Source organism: Staurois parvus, unplaced genomic scaffold, assembly GCF_062004578.1.
Source record: "Staurois parvus isolate SC_StPar_1 unplaced genomic scaffold, SC_StPar_1.0 ptg000088l, whole genome shotgun sequence".
NCBI lineage: Eukaryota > Metazoa > Chordata > Amphibia > Anura > Ranidae > Staurois > Staurois parvus.
Genome location: NW_028317884.1, coordinates 2,748,215 through 2,770,027, shown reverse-complemented (window position 1 = coordinate 2,770,027; position 21,813 = coordinate 2,748,215). Strand labels below are relative to the sequence as shown.

The 21,813-nt window shown below is 42.3% G+C and overlaps 1 protein-coding gene across 9 annotated transcripts in view; it reads right to left on the bottom strand.

The window, feature by feature from the left end:
• The window catches only part of ANK1 (ankyrin 1), a 371,616-nt gene that overhangs the window by 83,823 nt on the left and 265,980 nt on the right, over positions 1-21,813 (bottom strand). For 7 of the 9 annotated variants that reach the window (XR_016311732.1, XM_089670260.1, XM_089670265.1 and 4 more), the window contains 11 exons: positions 21,120-21,218; positions 16,847-17,044; positions 16,277-16,375; positions 13,195-13,293; positions 10,437-10,634; positions 7,877-7,975; positions 6,904-7,002; positions 6,167-6,265; positions 5,799-5,891; positions 2,717-2,789; positions 2,264-2,287 (listed from right to left, as the gene is read on the bottom strand). Coding sequence is in view for 8 of the 9 variants with exons in the window: in XM_089670260.1 (XP_089526386.1) it covers positions 2,264-2,287; positions 2,717-2,789; positions 5,799-5,891; positions 6,167-6,265; positions 6,904-7,002; positions 7,877-7,975; positions 10,437-10,634; positions 13,195-13,293; positions 16,277-16,375; positions 16,847-17,044; positions 21,120-21,218 (1,180 nt within the window). In the remaining variant the exon portion in view is untranslated. The remainder of the gene's footprint in view (positions 1-2,263; positions 2,288-2,716; positions 2,790-5,798; positions 5,892-6,166; positions 6,266-6,903; positions 7,003-7,876; positions 7,976-10,436; positions 10,635-13,194; positions 13,294-16,276; positions 16,376-16,846; positions 17,045-21,119; positions 21,219-21,813) is intronic. The other 2 variants (XM_089670263.1, XM_089670264.1) reach the window with 1 other exon arrangement.

Sequence of the window (21,813 nt, the reverse complement as noted above, 5' to 3'; positions counted from 1 at the left end):
TTGCCAGAGTTGACGGTGGTCATTTGGTCGCTGCTGAGGGTCAGTGAGTTTTCTGGGGGAGCAGAAGGCTAAATCTGATTCATGAGAGTTTAGGATATTGAACCCTGGTCCTCCCCATTAGATGAGATCATATGACAAATGCTTTGGAATTTGGTCACACAACCAGCACTCTTATCACCCATACATCCAGTGTGGCAGAAGGTTCAGAATAGAGGGAAGCCCAATTTATGATGGTCAAATATCATCGAAATCAAAAAGTGACTCAAGTGGGGCATCACTGTCCCAATGCAGGAATCTACCAATTAGTAAAAGGCCTGCCTACCTGATACCTAGAAGATTGTAACAATAAGCCACACTCACTATTCTGCACTACGTTAGTATGATGTACTGTACTGTAAATTTAAAGGACAACATGGAAGTGAAAAGACAATGTACTGGGTTTAAAAGGTATTGTTAACCCTTGTAACATCCAGGCACTGTTATTATTAGTGTCCAATTTTATTTTTGCATGCTTAAGAGATAAGTCTTACTGTTTAAACAAGAGGCCTAATGGCTGTTAATGATAAAACAGTTAGATTCACTAGTGTAAGTACTTGAGATGTAAATGAATGCTAATTATCTTTCACTGAAACTTCAATTACTTGTGTTTATACAATGCTGTAAATAATCAACATCTCATTAGTAGTTTATAGAGCTGAGGAAAGGTTTCTAAACCCCGAGTGTAATAACCAAGTGATTATGTATTTAAGTACAATAAAAAAACTGCTCATCAAAAGATTTTTCATTGGGCAAAACAAAGTCAAAATTCTGATTGGAAAAGTTGTGCCCAATCATGTTTCAAAAGGAAAAACATTATCAGTGTGGCTATTCTCAAACATCTGTACAAATATACAGTATCAAAATAGGACTTTCTGTGTATGCTTCCTGGTGCCCACAGTCTAAGGGAAATACATGGAGCTTTTTTATTCAAATGACCCTTATAGTCAACATACTTTTCAACTTTTATATATTTAACATTTTTGGGAAAAAATAGTTTGCTGTGAACACTATTTTTTTGGCTTAGTTTTAAGCATAGGCTTTAAAACATAAAGCCTTCATTTGTAGGATTTACAGTATATCTAAAGCCAATATTTAGGAGTCTGAGATGGTTAAAACCCCCCTTTTTAACCCTGTGTTCAATTTATAAAATCTCCCTTCACTTCCTGTCCTGTAGACACAACATGAAATGATAAGAAATCACCAAAACATGTATTTTCCCTGGAAGATTTCTTCTCTATTCCTTTTCTGATGACAACTCAGAATTCTGGATATTCTTTCACTTTCAGTTGAGATGACAATGGCCACCAGAAGAAACAGAGAAGGTGACTCTCCCCAGCTAAGGCACAAACAGTAATAAAATGCAGACAGGTAGGGGGCCCCATGAAATGCCCCTAGTACCTTTTTCATAGGCTTTTTTGAGTTTGGGCAAGGACACAGGGGCCCCATGATCCCCTATTGCCCGGGGGCCCCATGGGTTGTCAGTCCGACCCTGCTTCTAACCATTCCCAATTCAAAACAAAACTAGAAAAAAAATGTGTTTTAGATACACTTCAAGATGGTCATATAGAGACAGATAAGACTACCAGAGACTTATCCTCAGCTTCAGGTAGGCATGCAAATTAATACCATGGTGGGGAAAAGGGAACTATATGTTCATCTTGGACAGTATCCATGTAGATATTGTCTGGTCCTTGAGGACAGCTTGTAAATGGGCTGAACATCTCTAGTGACCAAATTGGCCATGCTAGGATACATGAAGTGGCAACCCTTGTATGAAAATGGATAATCTTACTAACCCTATAAATAATTAATATCATGATTCAAAGTAGTGATGGAATTATAACAGAACACCTACAAGTACCTTTATCTGTAATAATATCGTATTAAAATACAACGGAATCACAGATGTCTGAGTTACCTATTAATGTAGTGGCAATTTAAGTTGAGAACTTAGGAATACAAATGGCAGCATTGAAGCTATGTTAAAAAAATGAATGCAATTCAAGATGTTTTATATTCTCCTAATGCAATAATAATGAATAATTAGTGTTAAGACAAGCTACTCTGTGTGATGAGAAGTTAATAGAGTAGTTAATATGTTATATATTAGATGTCAATGACATGCTTTGGTTTAGGGCAGCTGAGACAAGACTAATGAGATGAAGAAGCTGAATGGCTGGATTATTATGAGGTTTGTGGGGGTCACAATTGCTGCAGTTCCTACCATGTAGAGGCAGGTGTGGGGTTCCTAGAAAGTAAGAAGAGCCACAGTTTTATCCAAGGCCCAGTCCATGTGGTAAAGTAAGGAGGAGCAGACTCTGAAGTCAGAAACTAATAGGAAAGGGATTTGGAACCAGGACAATACACAGTGACACAGGAAGTCAGGGAAGGAATAGGGCAGCCTGTGGACCTCAAGCTAGGAACAGCTGTCAATAAATTACAAGTTTGATCTTTGTCAAAAGGCAACTTAGATGTAAATGTGGCATATTTGCTACTTGATGTAGGAAAGCTTGCAGAACCTACATATCCAAGGATTCAGTGTCAACCACAGGCTAGCGAATTATGCTAGAATTTGTAGCCCTTCAATAGTAGGGAGGCCACAGGCTGTCCAACACTGGAATAGAGGACAAGTTCAGGGGCAAACATGTTATGCAGGAGACAGAAAGGCATCTCTCACCTTCATCCTCTGACACATCCAGCATCTCGTCCACTGTTTCAGGAAAGCTCATCCTGTGCCTTTCGTTGGCTAGCTGTGGGAGAGACAAAGTCACACACCAATCTCTCCCAACTAGCCCTTCTGCCCAATAACTGCTGATACCTCAGGCACCACACCATCACCCCCACTGTTACCATGCTACCAAACTATAATAAGAACCTCTATCCATTTTTTATTTGTTATCCATGCCCCTGCTGAAGAGATTCATGCAATTTTGTGCAAAGTGACAGTGTCTCCTAATAAACCCCTCTCTCAGCAAGGTATACACACTCACTGTATCCCTCGCCGTCTCTCTGCTCTATTAGAGCCCTCGATCCATTGCTCTAGAGCAGCAATGGGCAAACTACGGCCCGCGGGCCGTATACAGCCCGGCGGACCTTTTAATCCGGCCCGCGGAGCTAGGCTCCCGCTAGGCTCCTCTCACAGTCCGCCCTGAAGACCGGTGTAGCATGAAAATCTGTCTCCTGTGAGGATCTGTCCCCCTCGACGTATCTGCGCATGTGCCGGAGATCGCCGATCGGCTGCTAATGCCTGAAACTGGCACATGCGCAGATACGTCGAGGGGGACAGATCCTCATAGGAGACAGATTTTCATGCTACACCGGAACGGCGCGGGAACACGGCGAGAGGAACGCGCGGAGCAAAGGTAAGTGAATTGACACAGGGAGGACTTGGGGACTTAATATGGGGGATGAATTAATATGGGGGATGAATTACTATGGGGGATGAATTACTATATGGGGGATGAATTACTATATGGGGGATGAATTACTATGGGGGATGAATTACTATATGGGGGATGAATTACTATGGGGGATGAATTACTATGGGGGATGAATTACTATGGGGGATGAATTACTATGGGGGATGAATTACTATGGGGGATGAATTACTATGGGGGATAAATTACTATATGGGGGATGAATTACTATATGGGGGATGAATTACTATGGGGGATAAATTACTATATGGGGGATGAATTACTATATGGGGGATGAATTACTATATGGGGGATGAATTACTATGGGGGATGAATTACTATATGGGGGATGAATTACTATAGGGGATGAATTACTATATGGGGGATGAATTACTATGGGGGATGAATTACTATGGGGGATGAATTACTATATGGGGGATTAATTACTATGCTTACTATGGGGGAATATTACTATACTTACTATGGATGACACATACACATCATTCATCTACTCTTGGTCCGGCCCCCGGGTCCAATATATGAACCCATTGCGGCCCTCAAGTCAAAAAGTTTGCCCACCCCTGCTCTAGAGGGACCCCTGTACAAGGCAGAGCATGTGACCTCCCTGTGTGCAGTGCTTGGCTGAAGCTGCTGATTGCCAATCCTGAACACTGTCACAGGGACGTCATTACTCTGGGTAACCACCAATACAGCAAAAGAGAGTAGAGAGGTGAGTATACCATGTTGGGGTAGGGGGTTATTAGAAAACGCTGTAACTCTGCCCAGAATGGGCAAGGTCACACTGTTTTTTTTTTATGGCTTATGGGTTCAGGGTCATTCATAAATGTAAAAGAAGGTACTGCAAGCACCTCTCACTTTTCACCAGTTAGCCCAGCTTTTAAAGCGGAGTTCCACCCAAAAGGGGAAGTTCCGTTTTAATGCTTTGTCCCCCGCTCCCCATTAAGGATTAGCACCTTTGGGGAGCGGGTACCCGAATTTGACAGGTACCCGCTCCCACTTCCTATGCGATCAGCTAGGCGATCAGAAGCGGAAGTTCTCCTCTCTCCCTCCCCGTAGTCTTCTGGGACACGTGACAGGTCCCAGAAGACTACGGGGCCATTCACAAAGCGCAGCACTTATTGTGCATGCGCAGTGGACAGCCGGGAGCACACACTAAAGATGCCGGAACCAGGGAGAGAAGACGGCCAGGACACCGCTGGACCAAGGGACAGATAAGTGGCTTTATTTTAAAAGTCAGCAGCTTTTTGTAGCTGCAGACTTTTTTTTTCAGCTGGAACTCCGCTTTAAATAAAAAAATATGTTGTTTTTAAGCCCAACTTCAGCCAAAACATTTGTTTTTAGTTCGAAGAACATGAAGGAGGGCTGGAACCTCTTAGGTTTTGAATGATGTCTTTCTCCCTGCTGAGGGGTTTTCTATCAAATTTAAAATGTTCTTCTCAAATAATAATGTTCTCATAGAAAAGATTTCTCTTCATTTCCTGTTCTGTCTGACACTCATTACCCAAAAGGGAAAACCTCCTTCATTGGGGACATGGACAGCACATAGACTCACTGTACTGGAAATGGTGTTTTTATTGAAGTCTGTTACCTATCTTCCTGCTCTGTGTGACGCCCGTCAGAGAAAAATATATTTTGTACTCAGTGTAAAATCCTTTTCTCAGAGTCCACTGAGGGACACAGCTTGGTAGTAAGCAACAGAGGTTTGATTAGTGTTCATTTCATAACCTACATTGCTTACTACAAAACTGTGTCCTTCAATGAACGATACAGAAAATTTGATTTTTGTACTAACCATAAAATCATCAAAGTCCAATGGGGAACACTGCTTGGTAGTAAGCAACCTAGGTTATACAGCAGACTACAAGAGAAATGGGCACTAAATGAAACTAGGTTGTTTACAACCAAGCTGTGTCTCTCAGCGGACAATAGAGAAAGGAAGATTTTTCTTTACCTTCTGTTTTGTCTGACACTTGTCACCTGGATGGCAAATGAGGAAGGAATTTACCTCAAGTAACAAAACAAGAATAAAATTCAGATAGTAGTTTCTACATGGCTATGCTAGAAAATGTGTTTTTATTGGAGTCTTTATCTCCATTGAGGACGTTTCTCTTTGTTTTTCTGTTTTGTCTGTCACCTGTCAAATAGACAGAATGAGCAGACAGAGACAACAATAAAATGTATGAAAAATTGCAGATCAGAGGTTCACCAACCTGCTGCCAAATTCCCACAAGTCTCCAACCACATCCACATGTCACTCACCTGACCCTGCAGTTTTTGCCCTGTGTCCAGCCAATGTAAGTTGGCTCCCCACTTGTGACTCACCTGTATCTGGGGTCCATCTGTCACCAGACTCAGAACATCTGTCACTGAGATGTATCCTAGTCGCTTTGCAATTGCCAACGGGGTGATTCCATTCTGCAGAGGCGAGGGCACAGGAAGGTGCAACAGGGCAATGGGGAGAAGAATGGGGTATGAGAGGCCAAGAAGAAGCAGTTGATGGGTGATGAAGCAGAGTGACGGAAGGCAAGACGGGCAACAAGGAAAAAGCAGGACAGGGTGATAAAATACAGTGACAGTCAAAATAAGTGACAGACCACAAGAGGCTACAACAACAGAGCTAGAAGACAGCTTGTGAGACAGACATCAGACAGGACATATTGACAGGACATGAGGTGGCTGGCAGCTCTCACCATGCTAGCCTGGTTGGGACAAGCTCCATTCTTCAACAGAAGTGTGACAATGTCTGTGTGGCCTTGCTGAGCTCCTTGATGGAGAGGAGTGAAACCCAACTGCAGAAAAATGACAATGGATCAGCAACTGACCTTAAAATAATTTGCATTAATGTTTGTCTAGATGAGCAAATGCAGCAGGTTCTCAGGTACACTGGATATGCAGCCTCCCTGTCACATTCCATTTTACACAGGAGGGCAGGCAGGGGCAGCATTTTGAGATCATTCCTTTACAGCTACTTTTGACCTCCTTTTTTACTTGCGTCAAGCTTTTTTGAGATACGTTTCCAATCCCATTAATTTGTATGTGTGGAAAAGTGGTTCTTTGTATACCACATTTGGGAGTCTGTGCTCCAGCTCATATGTACAAAAGATGAACCAGCTAATGAGCATAATGAAAAAATAATAACATTTTGAACAAGTGTCATATTTTCAGGAAAAAAGAACAGTATTTTTGGAAAAATAAATAAGATGTCTGTAAAAACTAACATTCACCAAAAGAATGCTAATTGACCATTGTCCTCAACATTACTACCTGTCAACCATGGTTATCATGTTAAAATATGATGACATTATAATACACTCTTTACTATAAGAAGCATACTTAATTAAAGTGCCAAAAAATAAAAAAACATAACAAAAAACTGCATGGTAAAGAAAAACCTTGAATGCATTCAGAACAAGAAGATGGTGCTCACCTTGGTGGTGGCATTTACATTGGCTTGATGTTGCAGAAGGAACTTCACTAGCTTGATGTTTCCATAGTGACAGGCAACATGAAGCGGAGTAAACCCCATCTATAGAAAAAGAATAGTCATAGGGCATCAAAGCACAAATGACAGGTTAGAGTTACTGGACACTACAAATCCTAAAAGATAACTGGACACTGAATGAAGGTTATTCTACACTGAATATGCTATAATAACGACTGCTAACATCAAGAGCTGCTGTTCTAAGGCCGATGTCAAATCACTGATCCTGTCACTGGTGACAACTTGCCAGTGACGGATAAGAGACCTCCCATCTTTTGCTATGGATTAACTCCCTAGCCAGCTAAACAAAAGGGATGTTGCTTCCTCGGGAGGAAGTAAGATTTGGTAATGTGGGAATGATTCTATTAAGGTAAATGGAAGCCTGTCCTTGTTGAGTCTGCTGCTGGTGATGCGTACTTAATCATCAGAATCACTTGTGTGACAAGTCCCTAAAGCCCATGTTAAAGCTAAACTGCAGGCACACAACTAAATACACTGTTAAAATACATATGTGGAAACTGCTTTACCTGCCAAAGGATTCCTATTTTTGTCGTGACAGTTACACAGCTCTGGAAGTTAGCATAGCCAAGCTGGTGACCTGTTTTGTCTAATACAGGGAGTGTGATGAGGCCCTCACAGGTCATGTCAGGTGAACCAATTATCGAGCTATTTTATGTGATCTGAAGTCCAGAAAACCGATTCACCTGACAAGATCTGGAATTTTCATTCACCCTCTCTATACTGACACAAGATAAATGATTTTCAGATTTAGGCAGAAGCAACATATAGTAATCTCTATTACAAACATAAGGTATGAGGAAACAACTGAGAGACTAAATGACTGGATACAACCACCTAACCAAGCTGCAGCCATGTCACCCAGACCATTAGCTAAAATGTCTATATGTAATGTACTTACCCGTGTTTCAGCACCCACTGAGGCATCATGGGACATCAACTGCTCTGCTATGTTCAGGTGACCCTCTTGACATGCCAAGTGGAGAGGAGTGAGGGAACTCTGTGAATGGTAAGGAGCCATGTTAATGAATTGTGATCAAATTTAAATTTAAACTTAAGCTGGTAGCATACAGATCACTTTCTGTGTCAAGATTTGGCCCGTTAGATCCCAGCATTAGATTGTGGGCTTTAAGGGTTAGGTTAGCATTAGTGGGTTAAAATTAGGGTTCAGGTTAAAGTTATATTAAAGTTTGTTCTTTTTTTTTTTTTTTTTTAACAGGCCCCAGGTGGTTGCTGCCATGATGTGCTAGCATGCACTGCATATTAGCACATTATGACAGATTTACCTGTGAAACAAAGCCATCCAGTGCTGAACTGTCAGTGCTCCCAGTGCTGCCATCTTTGCCTGGTTTACCTTTCTGGTTTATGCTCTCTGGCCAATCCAATGGCCAGACAACAATGTTACTACCACGTGTATGCACTGGAGTCATTATCGCAGTAAGGCACTCTTTCCAAACAAGACACAGGCAGTCTGCCGTGAATGCAGAGTGAACTGCACATGTGAGTGATGTCATCGGCCAGAGCCAACATGAATATCTCTAAAATGGCACCACTTTCAAATGTCTAAAAGGTATTTACAAGTCATACACTTTATAAGCTGTACTAAATTTGCACAGCTGAATTTAATACCATTTTAAGGCCCCTTTCACATGGCCAGGTTGGTGTGGCTCCTGGATTCCTGTGACAAGACTCTGTGGATTCTTTTTGCAGGAATGACCAGATTATGCAATCAGCAGTGGCCATGCAGCCCATTTAACCCTTTGGCGCAGGCTGCCTCATGGCCCTTTAAGGGTTCTAAAAACCAGGAAGCAGAGGCGCATCATGTGACCGCTGTGATTTGCTGTCAAAGTGGTCACATGATCGAAAAGCTCTCAAACACAAGTATGCTTCGGGAGCTTACCAATCACCACCGACAACCGTACTGGGAGTGTGCAGGGAGCGTAAAAAGTATTCATACCCCTTAAAATTTTCCACATTTTGTCATGTTACAACCAAAAACGTAAATGTATTTTATTGGAATTTTATATGATAGACCAACACAAAATGGCACATAATTGTGAAGTGGAAGGAAAATGATAAATGATTTTCAACACTTTTTACAAATAAATATCTGAATAGTATGGCGTGCATTTATGTTCAGCCCCCCTAAGTCAATACTTTCTAAAACCACCTTTTTGCTGCAATTACAGCTGCAAGTCTTTTTGGGTATGTCTTTTCTCCTGCAGATAAGTTTCCCAAAAAATCCCTCTGAACTCCTCTACCACACATACTGCCTACTGCAATGCATTATGCACTCTCTGCCTGCATGTACAGGTACGTCCCAACCTTTCCCATACTGGAAAAGTCACACACTTGCTCATTTATGATTTATGACTTCTTTTATTGTTACAGTTAGGGTTACAGCTAGAAGGTTAAAGTCTGCAGGATAAACTTTTTGTTTTAGTTTTGGATAGGCTCAGGAAGGGTTCAATCCTTTGCCAAGTTTTTATTGTTGACTGTGTCCCCATTGGGGAGATTTTTCCTCTATTGTCACTGACAAAGAAAGTGAGGGGAAATCCAAATGTTTTTTCCAAAATCCAAATGTTTTCACCAGATCAAGAGATAAGGAGAAATCTTCTAATGGGGACACCCATTCTAGGAAAAACTAAGAGGGAAATTATGCTTACTTTAGGGGGATTTTCTCTAACTTCCTGTTGTGTCTTTGGGACAGGAGGTGAAGTGTTGCGTTGACAGCTTTCTAAGAGGGGATTTCTATCATTTCCTGATGTGTCTACATCAGGAAGTGAAGGGAAATCTCCCCAATGGAAAACAGATGAAAAAAAAAAACATGACGGGGCTTTTACTATTTCTTGCTTTTAACAAAACTTTTTGGCTTTGATATACTGAACTCTCTCAATCAACATTAACTATTTTTAATCTTTATGCTACTAGCATTAGTAAATAGAAAGGAAGGTATATTATTTTTACTTGTTTTAAACATTTTTTTACATTTATTCAGTTGCTTTCTGGTTTCCAGGCCTAGGCCAAAATTATGTCATACATCCCAGGAGTCTTCATGTACTTTTTGTTTTTCTTTCATTTGGGGGAGAGGAGGAGCTTTCATAGCCAAGCACATCCTCCTGCCTGCATGCCCTAGCTAAGGGCAAATTAATTGCAGAAAGTAAATGCTACATGAATCATCTGCCCTTACTCAAGATGGCAACTGCTAGAAATGCTAGGGGGTTGTACTTCAAGGTGATTTCTCAATAAAATAAAGCACGGAGACATGGATGGATGAGTTTGCTTTGCATATTAAACATTAAGTAAATATTGTTTTCAGTTTGTGTTGCTCAAATACAGTATAGGGTTAGTTATGAGCGTGGAATTACTTAAAGGTCAGTAACATTGCTAGACACGCTAGAATTTGAAGTTGCAAAGTAGAAGCAAGATTTCAAATTTTGCTGTCACATACAGTTCATTACCTTGTTACCTAGATGCACATTTCCATGCTTGCTGAGTAGTAACGTCACCATGTCTACATGACCCTCCTGAGAAGCAAGATGGAGAGGGGTGACACCTTGTAGGGATTGGGCATTACACGTTGCACCAAACTGCAGCAGGGCCCGCGCCGTGTCAACTGACCGCTGCTTTACGGCCATGTGCAAGGGTGTGTATCCATTCTACAAAAAAGCATATATGAGTTTTTTTGTTAACCAGACAATAACTGTTCAACACAAGCAACAAAAAGACAATTTATTAGTGTTACCTAGTGCATACCTCCCAACAAGCCTTACTTTGGCAGGACCTGCACAATTCCTGGACACCCAAGAAATACCAGCCATGGGAAAGGGTGTGGTTTACCCAAAACTGGGCAAATGGGGTGGGATTCCAGTGGGTTCAACTTAGAACAAAGACTAATTTTTGCTCCCTTATTTACCTGATTTCCATCTGACCAATAATGTCCACCAATGTGTAAAAAATATTATGACTTGTAGACTGCAGACACCTTTGGTAGGTGGAAGTATCTACACTGGTCTGCCTCCGAGCTGTGAAGTTCTCATAAACTAATATGGGAGTCGGGTCCTTGCCTGCTTAAAATCAACCTGACCTGGTTTAAAAGTACCTAAGGTGACAAGAAACTTGAATGAATGTTTGGTTTACAACTGGAAGAGGCAGGCATTAATACTGACATGGGGGGAAGTTGAGGGTTTGTGTGCTACTCTTTGTAAAGCATCCAGAGGGTCACAGGAAAAAATCAGAACTTTGTGCTTAAAATTCTAAACTGGGGCTAAACAACCCATAGATCGCGATCTACCAGAGATTGCAGCCAGGTGACGGGTAGATTGTGGTCTGGCTTTGCTGACCCCCCATCCTAGAGCATCAAACATAGTGCAATGCAGAGGGACTACTTGTAAATTTGGATCTGTAGTAGGGAGCAAGAGCCACATAAGCCAATGTCACCTCTGTAGTGCTGGCTCCTGTCCCATGCGGAGTGATACCAACTGCACTCCAATTCTTATCCCGGCTAGTGGTCTCCAGAGTGGTGCCAGCAGCAGGAAAGAAGAGATCCTGCAGTGTGAAGCAATACACTGGGCATAATAGTATAGGGCTGCTCTCACACTGATGTGCTGTGGTTTATCCATTGTGGGTGCAGTGTACAAGCAGCTTTCCTGTGAGTTTGGTGCGCTTAGCCATAGACTTCTATTATATCCTGCAGGTTTGGTGCACTTTCTGAAAGCACACCAAAACTCCCAAATGTAAGAGTTTTGGTGCACTTTCAGAAAGTGCACCGCACCTGCAGGATATAATAGAAGTCTATGGCTAAGCGCACCAAACTCACAGGAAAGCGCAGCTGACCCAGGAAAGTGGCAGATGCACTGCGCTGCACACGTGGTGCAGGTAAACGCAGCACATCAGTGTGAAAGCAATCTTATAGGGTGCTCAGAACAGTAAGAGTTAATTTACATGTGCAGATTGAAGGGTGGTAAAACCCCATAGTTAAGACGTGTTTTTACCTCCTCCGCCACAACTCCTCCTGCACCAGGAGTTATACATCCTGTCATGGTTGGTGGGTGTAGCACCTGCCAAGCACGACACATTCAAGTGAATGAGGCCGCTCTGCAACTGTCCTGCAACCTTGTGCACTACAGAAAACAAGGGGATAAAGCAGCCAGTGTTGTGTTGCTTTCTCACCACAGAAGCATGCAGTTGTGGAGAGTAGCCCTATTTCCTTGAATGGGTCACGACTGGCAGGCAGTAGCACCCACCAAAAGCAAAAGGGGGTTTAACTCCTGCTGCGGCATGTGTACACCTTTGGCTTCTGCCTCAGCAATTAAAGGGGGTAGGGACTGGGGCAGTAAAATCGTGACTCAACTGCAGGGTTTTACCCCAGGGTTTTACCCCCCCCCCCCCCCACACACACACACACACACTTTATATGTGAACAAGCCCCAAGGGTGCCGTTGCAGAATGCAACTAAAGGCTCATTCACAAGTGCAGCAGCCCATGCTGCTCCATTGAAAAGTGATCCGGTAGCGTTTGACAGGTGGTGAGGAGGCGATATATTGCCTCCTCACCACCTGACTTAAACCCATGATTGCTGTGCAATGTACACAATTGTGACACAGTAGTACAGCAATTAGAGGCTTAAATCAGGTGTGAGGAGGCAACACTGTGCCCGTGAATTTTTACTTCTAGATCTCCACCTTTTTAAGGTTGGTTACCCCTGTTCTAAACCATCAAAAATGGGTGCTTATCCAGTCTGAGCTTGCATGTCCTGTATCTGTAGGATTAGCTGGCTATGACTTTAAACTTGTTTTAGCTCATAACCTCTGCCTTTAATATACTTCTACTGCTACTGGGTATCTTTTCTTGTTCTGATGCTGCTTTCCCTAGCTATAACCCTTGGAATTTAAAAACTCTTTGACTCAAGAATTGCCAGTACATATACACCACGCTGTATACGTATTGCATGTTTGTGGACATCCACATGTATGTGGATCTTCCGGTAAGAGTCTGAGTGATTGGGTGAAAGGTGATGTACTCTTTCTCTCCTTTGGTCTCTGGCTCACTAAGCACCAATATTCCTACATCATCTGGACTTCTTTACAGACTTTCATTTAATGCATATTATTAGCACATAATTATTCCACTTTGGTGGGGGTTTGGATACCATTATTCATCATTGCTAATTGTTTTCTAAAGTGCTACACTGAGTGTTTTGTATGTATGTGGACTTACCCGTGCTGTGCAATGTGGAGATGCCCCTTTATTAAGTAGAAGACGAACTATGTTAAGGTGATTGTGATAGACAGCTACATGGAGAGGAGTCAGGCCAGTCTTTTTCAAAGAGAGAGAGAAAAAATAAGAGAGAAATGATTTCACAACTAAAAAGACACATTCAAGGTTGCTTTAATTTAACATAAGTTAAGTTGTCAAATAGTTTCCTATATGCAGAGGTATTTTACTAACAAATTGATATACCCATAATTGATATTTCATTAACGGATAAATGCTAGCGAGTGGGGATGAGAAGCCCAAACCCAACTGAGCAATCCTGCAAGGAAGCTATCACTGTAAGTGACCAAGGCACTCCCTGTCCCACAGCCGCAAGTATACAAGGGATGTGTATACATGCGGCTGTGGGGTGGGGAATCCCTCAGCAGCCTCTGGCTGGTCTAGTACAGTGACAGCTTCCATAAGTAAGGGCCCAGCAAATGAATCTTCCCTACTAGCGGGATGATTCACTTGCTGGACCCTTTCATTATGGACTCCAGCAGTGTGATTTCCCAGAAGGAGCTCCCTGCTTCTCTCTCTACCACCATTCTGAAGACTGGAACCTCCTGCTGTATATTTAAAAAAAAAAAAAAAAAGAAAGAAAATAAAAGTGCAGATCTCCCTTAGCAGGTGAGGGAAAACTAAGACTTCAGGAGCTGAGATATCTCTAATGGGGCTTCCAAGATGCATAGGAAGATGGAGGGTGAAACTAGTGATACACCTTAATATTATTATACAGGATTTATATAGCGCCGACAGTTTGCTCAGCGCTTTACAACATAACGGGAGACAATACAGCAACAATACAGTTCAATACAAGAGGGAAAGGACCTTATTGCTAAAGGTTTGTGGACATCCAACCATCACATTTATATTAAATTATTGGATACTCTATTCCAAAACTATGGGCATTAATATTGAATGGAACCCATATACACACCTTTAAAACTATAACAGCCTTCATTCTTCTGGAAAGAATACCACAAGATTTTGGAGTGGATCTGTGGGAATTTGTACCAATTTTGCAAGAAAGAAATTCTGAAGAAAGATACTGATGTCGGCTGAAAACACCTGACTGACAATTCATTCCAAAGGTGTTCAAAAGGGTTGAGGCCATGGTTCTGTGCAGGACACTAGAGTCCCTCCACACTAAATTCATCAAACCATGTCTTTAGTGAGTCTGCATTGTGCACAGGGGCATAGTCATGCTGACACTGAAAAGGCCATTTCTCAAACTGTTGCCACACGGTCAAACAATTGTCTACAATGTCCTTGTATGCTGTAATGTTAACAGTATCCTTAACTGGAAACACCTGGATTGGTGACCATATTGGTAGGTGTGATCAGGTGTCTACAAACTATATATAATAAAGTGTATATACAGGGGGCAGTGGTATTGGGTGTACTTATCCTTTATAAAATCCACCAATTGTAGAATAATTCATGTAAGAAATATCTTTAACGGGAACAGTAGGAGACGTCGTGCTTAGTGAATATTTCATCCCAAAACCTCATCCCCTGAGACCAGTCAAATGCAGATCATATTTTTGTTCTTAACTTTCTACTCTGCAGGCACTCCTGCCAGGAGAGCTTTCAAAGGGGGCATCCAATTAACAGAAAGATATAAATATGGTAATAGAAGAATAACGTTTTATGGTATGTTACATTAATTAAGCATAGCTAATCATGTTTTGACCATTACGCAAGCAGTGCTGGCTTGGTAAACATGACATTATTCAAATTTACATATCTGATATTCTGAAAAGCTCATCCCATCGCCGAAATGGAAACTTCTAGCCTAGATACAAAATTATCAGTAAAACTAATGTCGTGTGAACTTGCTGTTACCTTTTTGCTAACTGCAAACTCCAGCAGTAATCGCACACTGAAGATTACAGTTTACAAGCCAGATCTTGAATCAACTGTGTTGAAGGGGAAAACCACCTCTGCTTTTCATGTACTGGCTACTTTGATGTCTATAACCTAAAGATGCAGAGCTTTATACAGGATAGACTTCATCTCCTGCCAAAAGTCCAAGCAGTTATGGGACATTATTTTCACCCAATAACAAAACACAGAAGTCAGCATTTTGCATGGAGTGTTCAATTTAGAGTGCATGTAGTATTCAGAAAAGAATATTTCCTGCAATATTTGCAAATTGCAGCTTTGCTATCAGCAGAAATGGCACTGTAGAAATATTTCTGTACTCTAATTGTTGGTCTCACCATTTTATTGGGATGAGGAAAGGAAAAAACTATTTACTGACCAGACCATAGGTAACATTATGCTGTGATGGTGGATATAGGAATCATTTATAGGTTATACAGATAACCTAAATTCTTCGACACATTTACCCTCTTACCTGTCATTTATGGGCTGGGAATAGGAAATAAACTGTCATCTACTGTATCCCAACAATCACCCAACTATAGGAGGTACAAGATGAAGCCCACAAGCAAACTAAATTGGAGACGTTCCCGTACAGTGCCCTCAAGTAGCAGAAATGCATATTTCTCTTGTTTAGGAACTGTATTGAAAAGTACAGTGTTTTGGAATTGTATTCCAGGATTTGCTTGTCTTCAGCTGAGAGAATTTGCCATAATTTAAGATTGTACACAAAGTCTCAGAAATCTTTCATTAATGTCTTTCTGTTATAATGTTTAAACACCATGTCATAGATATATTATTTATCATTGTAAAAAACAAATTCCACACTTTTCATTTCTGGAAAAAAAAACAAAAAACAACTTTGGAAAAAAAAAAAAGAGATAAAAAAACTGTTTTTTTGTCCAAATTTTCAGTTTCAGTTCAAGGCCTTCCCATCTCTAGTCAAGACTATACAAGCATGAGATAGCGAGATAGGAAATGCATACTATTTACTATTGTTATCATTGCGCTCTGTCTCCAATATATTTGTTAAAAGGGCAAAAGCAAAAGTTAAACCTAAAGACAGCATGTTCTTATGATGTAGCAAAAAATGGATGCCAATGTTCTGCTGAGCTGTCCCTGTGGAACACAGACAAAAACTCCTGAGTATAGCAGTCACCTTGCCGGCACTGTTGGCATGAGCTCCTCTTTCGAGTAGAAGCTCAGCAATCTGGATCTTCCCATATTTGGCAGCCACATGGAGGGGAGTGAAACCTTTCTGAGGACAGAAAAGAGATGGGTAAGGAGAGCGTTGAATGCTTGGAACGACTTGTCAAAAAGAAGAAATACAACAGGAATACATTGCAAGAGATGTGCCGGAATTACAACACCTACACAAAACCAAAAAAGCAGAAATTCTTAATTCCCCTTTACCGAAATTCTCTGAGAACCAATTTTTAATACCATAGCATCTTTTCCAAAACATATACTGAAATCCAGATTCTAAAAGCTATAGACAAAAAAGTGAGAGGGACCCAAACAAAGAAAGAGAGTTAGGGAAAGAACTTCAGTCCAACGTCCATGCAAACAAGAAGTCCACATTTACAATCCCATTTGAATTTCCTATCAGTCATTTCTGGGCAGCATCCCTAATAGAGCAGGTAACATGTCACTAGAGTACAGGTACACGAGTGTGGCTGGTACAGTAGGATATAGTCAGAACAGGACATTAGATGATGCAAATTGTTACCTTAGTCATGGAGGTATGTGCAGCTTGGTTATCCAGGAGCAGCTCGGCGGTTTGTGTGTGACCACCCCGCGCACTCAGGTGCAGGGGTGTGTGCCCTGCCGTGGTGGGAGGGTCCGGGTGGGCTCCATTTGATAACAGCAAGCGCACCATGTCCAAGTGCCCAGAGCGGGCTGCACAGTGGAGAGGGGTCTGGTCATCCTGTATGGTCATAAATAAAACAAAGAAAATAAAAACTGGAAACTGAGAGCAGAACAAAGGAAAACTTTGGACATTGCAATGCAGGTAACATGAAAAATAAAATCAAGCTAAAAAATGCCACATAAAAGAACGTCCCATTTAATAGAACATGAATTTGCAATTTCAGAAAAATAAGACGCATTCTGTAAAGCAAACACATTTTTTTGTGCTCCCCAATCCACTTTTACAATTGATGTGATAAGGTCAGCAAATCTAGGCAGCGTTTGTTATGATCCTAATCCATTATATTGTTGGGTGTATAGAGGAAGAACCAAAAGGGTGGCAACGTTTCAGAGTAATGGAAGACCTCTTTTTTTAAAGTCATCTGATGTGAACAGCTTTCTAAAGGGGGTCGTCTTTTGCCCCCAAAATATTGCCATCCTTATGTTTCCATCTCTACATGCAGGTGTCGGTAATATATGGTACATGCTTCTCCTTCATATATTTAATTATATAATCCAGACTTGGATCAACTTTTGTATCCTCATATATTAATGTCAATATGTATCTTGTGCCATTGTTCCTGCTAATATGCCATGTAATTCTATACATTTGTGGATATTGTCAAATTGACATGCTTAAAGTGGAACTTCACTCTCTCAATCACCAATGACAATTTTTAATCCTTATGCTGCTAGTATTAGTAAATAGGAAAGTATATCATATTTACTTGTTTTAAACCTTTTTTTTTTCAATTTCTTCATTTACTTCCTGGTTTCTAGACCTAGGCAAAAGATGCCATACATCCCAGGAATCTTCAGGAGGGTAGGAGAGGTTTTCTTAGCTAAGAACACTCTCCTGTCTGCATGCCTGAGATAAGGGCAAATGGATTCCAGGAAGTAAATGCTACACAAATCATCTACCCTTACCCTAGAAGGCCACAGCTAGAGGGTGTTTATCAAAGTGATTTCTCAGCAAAATAAAGCATGGAGACATAAATGGATGGGTGAGTTTGCTTTGAATATTAAAAACTAATGAAATCGCATTTTTGGTTTGCGGTGCTTAGATGCAGTGTAGTTCTGCTTTAATTGTATAATAAAATTCTGCTGCAGTACTTTCGTTTCTTTGGTGTGCTTATTCAATTATCATACTTCCCTCAAGCCACTAGAAGCCAAATATATAAGGATTAAAAAAAAATAGCATTGATGTCTACTCCTCCTTGGCTTGCCCTATCTGTGCAGATCAAAAAAGCTCTGCTGGGCTGCTGTTGCATTAGAATATTAAATTCTGCTCTGAGAAAGCGGAGCTGTAAGTGAGCAGCGAGCAGTGAGAAGTAAACAAAAACACAAACTTATAGGGAGCCAGGTACTGGACCATAGTTTAGTTCCTATCCTATTACAAGGGAATGAAGCAGAGATATTACTTGGTTCTATTTAGTGATTTAAATAACTGCCTACTGTAAAGAAATATACATTGTTTCTTCTCAATACCAGTTCTTCAATCAGAATCAAGAGCATTTTATATAAAGTTTCATTTAGAACTACTGTATAGATGGTTCGCATTTACTATTTGAACAACAAAGGCTAATGGCTTGAGGAATAAAAGAACCAGAACACAAAATGTAAGACATTTTTAAGTGTACCTGTCACCCTTACAAATTGGAGGCATCCATTATGTGACGTGGAATGATTTTGTAGCCCACTCCAAAGGGATCAATTATGTTTATATGACATGACATGCTTGCCTCCAGTGATTCCATAGGTTATATTCTTTACAATACTGCGAACACAAATGACTGCCTTCTCAGTGACTGGATCACAGGTAGGTATACTTTAAAGCAGGGGTCCTCAAACTACGGCCCGCTGAGGACATCTATCCGGCCCGCCGGCAGGGGCGTATTTGCCGCGAGGAAGGGACACTAAGTACAGGGGCAGGCAGGGGGCTGCTGTACCTTACCTGGCTCCGTGTCCCAGTCCCACGACGATCCAGTCAAGGAAGCGCTGCTCCTTCATTCACTCCGGCCACTCCCTCACTCGATGTTCCGCCTCCTCACCGGTGATTGGGCGCCAGAACTGTAGCTCAGGAAAGGCACACTGGCGGCCAATCGCCTGCCAGGAGGCAGAGCCGAGGGGCCCCGTGAACATCGAGTGAGGGAGAGGCCGGAGTGAAGAAGGACAGGTAAGTGTGCCGTGCAGATGGTGCTGCTGCAACCAGGTATGCTGGCTGCAGCAGCACCATCCTGGAACAGGGGTCAGCAAGTTAAGTGTCATTGGTGTCAGTGGAAGGAATAGTGCCCCATCATTGGTGTCACTGATACTAATGATGGGGCATTATTCCTCCCACTGACACCAATAACGGGGCACTATTCCTCCCCCCCACTGACACCAACGATGGGGCACTATTCCTCCCCCCACTGACACCAAAGATGGGGCACTATTCCCCCCCCCCACTGACACCAACGATGGGGCACTATTCCTCCCCCCACTGACACCAACGATGGGGCACTATCCCCCCCCCCCTGACACCAACGATGGGGCACTATTCCACCCCCCACTGACACCAACAATGGAACACTATTCCTTCCCCCACTGAGACCAATGATGGGGTACTATTCCTTCCACTGACACCAATGTTGGGACACTTTCCCCCCACACTGACACCAAAGACGGGGCACTATTCCCCCCCCACTGACACCAATGACGTACTATTCCTCCCACTGACACCAAAGATGGGGCACTATTCTTCCCGCTGGACACCAATGATGGGACACTATTCCTCCCACTGACACCAATCATGGGACACTATTCCTCCCACTGACACCAATCATGGGACACTATTCCTCCCACTTTCACCAATGTTGGGACACTACTCCCTTCCCCCACTGACACCAATGACGGGGCACTATTCCCCCCCTCCACACTGACACCAATGATGGGGCACTATTCCTCCCCCCACTGACACCAACAATGGGGCACTATTCCTCCCCCCACTGACACTAATGATGGGGCACTATTCCTCCCACTGACACCAATGATGGGGCACGATTCCTCCCACTGACACCAATGATGGGGCACGTTTCTTCCCACTGACACCAATGATGGGGCACGTTTCTTCCCACTGACACCAATGATGGTGCACTATTCCTCCCACTGACACTAATGATGGGGCACGATTCTTCCCACTGACACCAATGAAGGGGCACTATTCCTCCCACTGACACCAATGATGGGGCACTATTCCTCCCACTGACACCAATGATGGGGCACTATTTCGCTCTATAAGACACACTTGGGGAGAAATGTCTGTGCGTCTTATGGAGCGGCCGGCCCAGTATTCCCGCCGCCATTGTATGTCCGCAGTCTCTGGTCATCTCCTGTACTGTGTCCGCAGTCTCTGGTCATCTCCTGTACTGTGTCCGCATTTGTTAATAGTTTTTTTTTTAAAAAACTATAGTCCGGCCCACCAATGGTCTGAGGGACAGTGAACTGGCCCTGTTTTAAAAGTTTGAGGACCCCTGCTTAAAGCATGGATTTTGCCTTAAAAGCTTCTCTTGTCTCCAAGCAGAGATTCTACACCATAAACCAGCATTTACTGAAATGAAGGACTAGCTCCAGACAAATTTTTTTTTCGTTCTGCATAAAATGGGGAGGAGTTAAGATTTCCCTTCACTTCCTGTCCTTGTGACACCTATACAAGAAATGGAGGGTGCAGTTGTCACCAGGACAGAAATGCACAGTTCTAACCCAGGTGTGGGCAACTGTGGCCCTCCAACTGTTGTGGAACTACAGGTCATGCTTCTACCTGTCAGTCTTGCAATGCCTCATGGGACATGTGGTTCCACAACAACTGGAGGGCTGCAGGTGCCCATCCCTATTCTAACTTTTTATCCGTATCCTTCTGTCTCTGTTGGAGAGCTTGGCATCATTTTCTTTCCTGGCAGGAAGTGATAGGAAATCTTTCCAAAAAAGAACACAATAAATGTTGACCAAGGCCCTAACCCTTCCCTGCTTTATCCAGATTGAAGTATAAAAAGTTTTAGCTTGACGTGAGCTCAAAGTATAGCAAAGTTTCCCAGTGTTGCCCTCATTCTCCTCACCTTGGCTCTGGCGTTCACCTTTGCTTTGTTTTGTAGCAAAAACTCTGCCACGTCTGTATGCGCTGCACGGGCTGCCATGTGCAATGGTGTCTCTACTTTCTGTAATATAAAAACGATTCACAGTATCATTAGGAACAAGGTGCAATCCTACATGTTTGGTGAAAGTAAGAATGGAGCTGTGACAGCATTGATGTACATATGACTCTAGTAGGGATGAGGGAAATTGGGACTTTTCTCTTCCCAGAAATTCAGGTGAAAATTTGGGGATTTCAGCAACTTTCACCTATTTTGGCAAAATACATTGGAGGTTATAAGGAAGATAAGTGACAGTGATCTGGTGGTTTTTATGTTTGCAGTGGGTTTAAATGTCTCCTGAAGGTTACCAAAGTTCCTTGCAACTACTTTGAATCTGTTCTTGTACCAAAGCAATCTCCTCATTAACCTCATAATTTTAAAGTGGTTGTACGCCCTTATATATAGCAACTGAAGTGATTAAACAAATTATCCTACATATGCTGTACCTGTTTATCTGCAGCCCTCTCTCCTCTACAGCCTCCTAAAGCACACATTTTACACAGAATTTCTGAGCTCCTGGAGGCAGGGAGTGGGGATCTGATGTCACACACTGCACAGCATTGAGAGGAGAGCTGAGTGTAATCTGAGACCTGAGTGAGGGGAAAGGTCACCCCCCCCC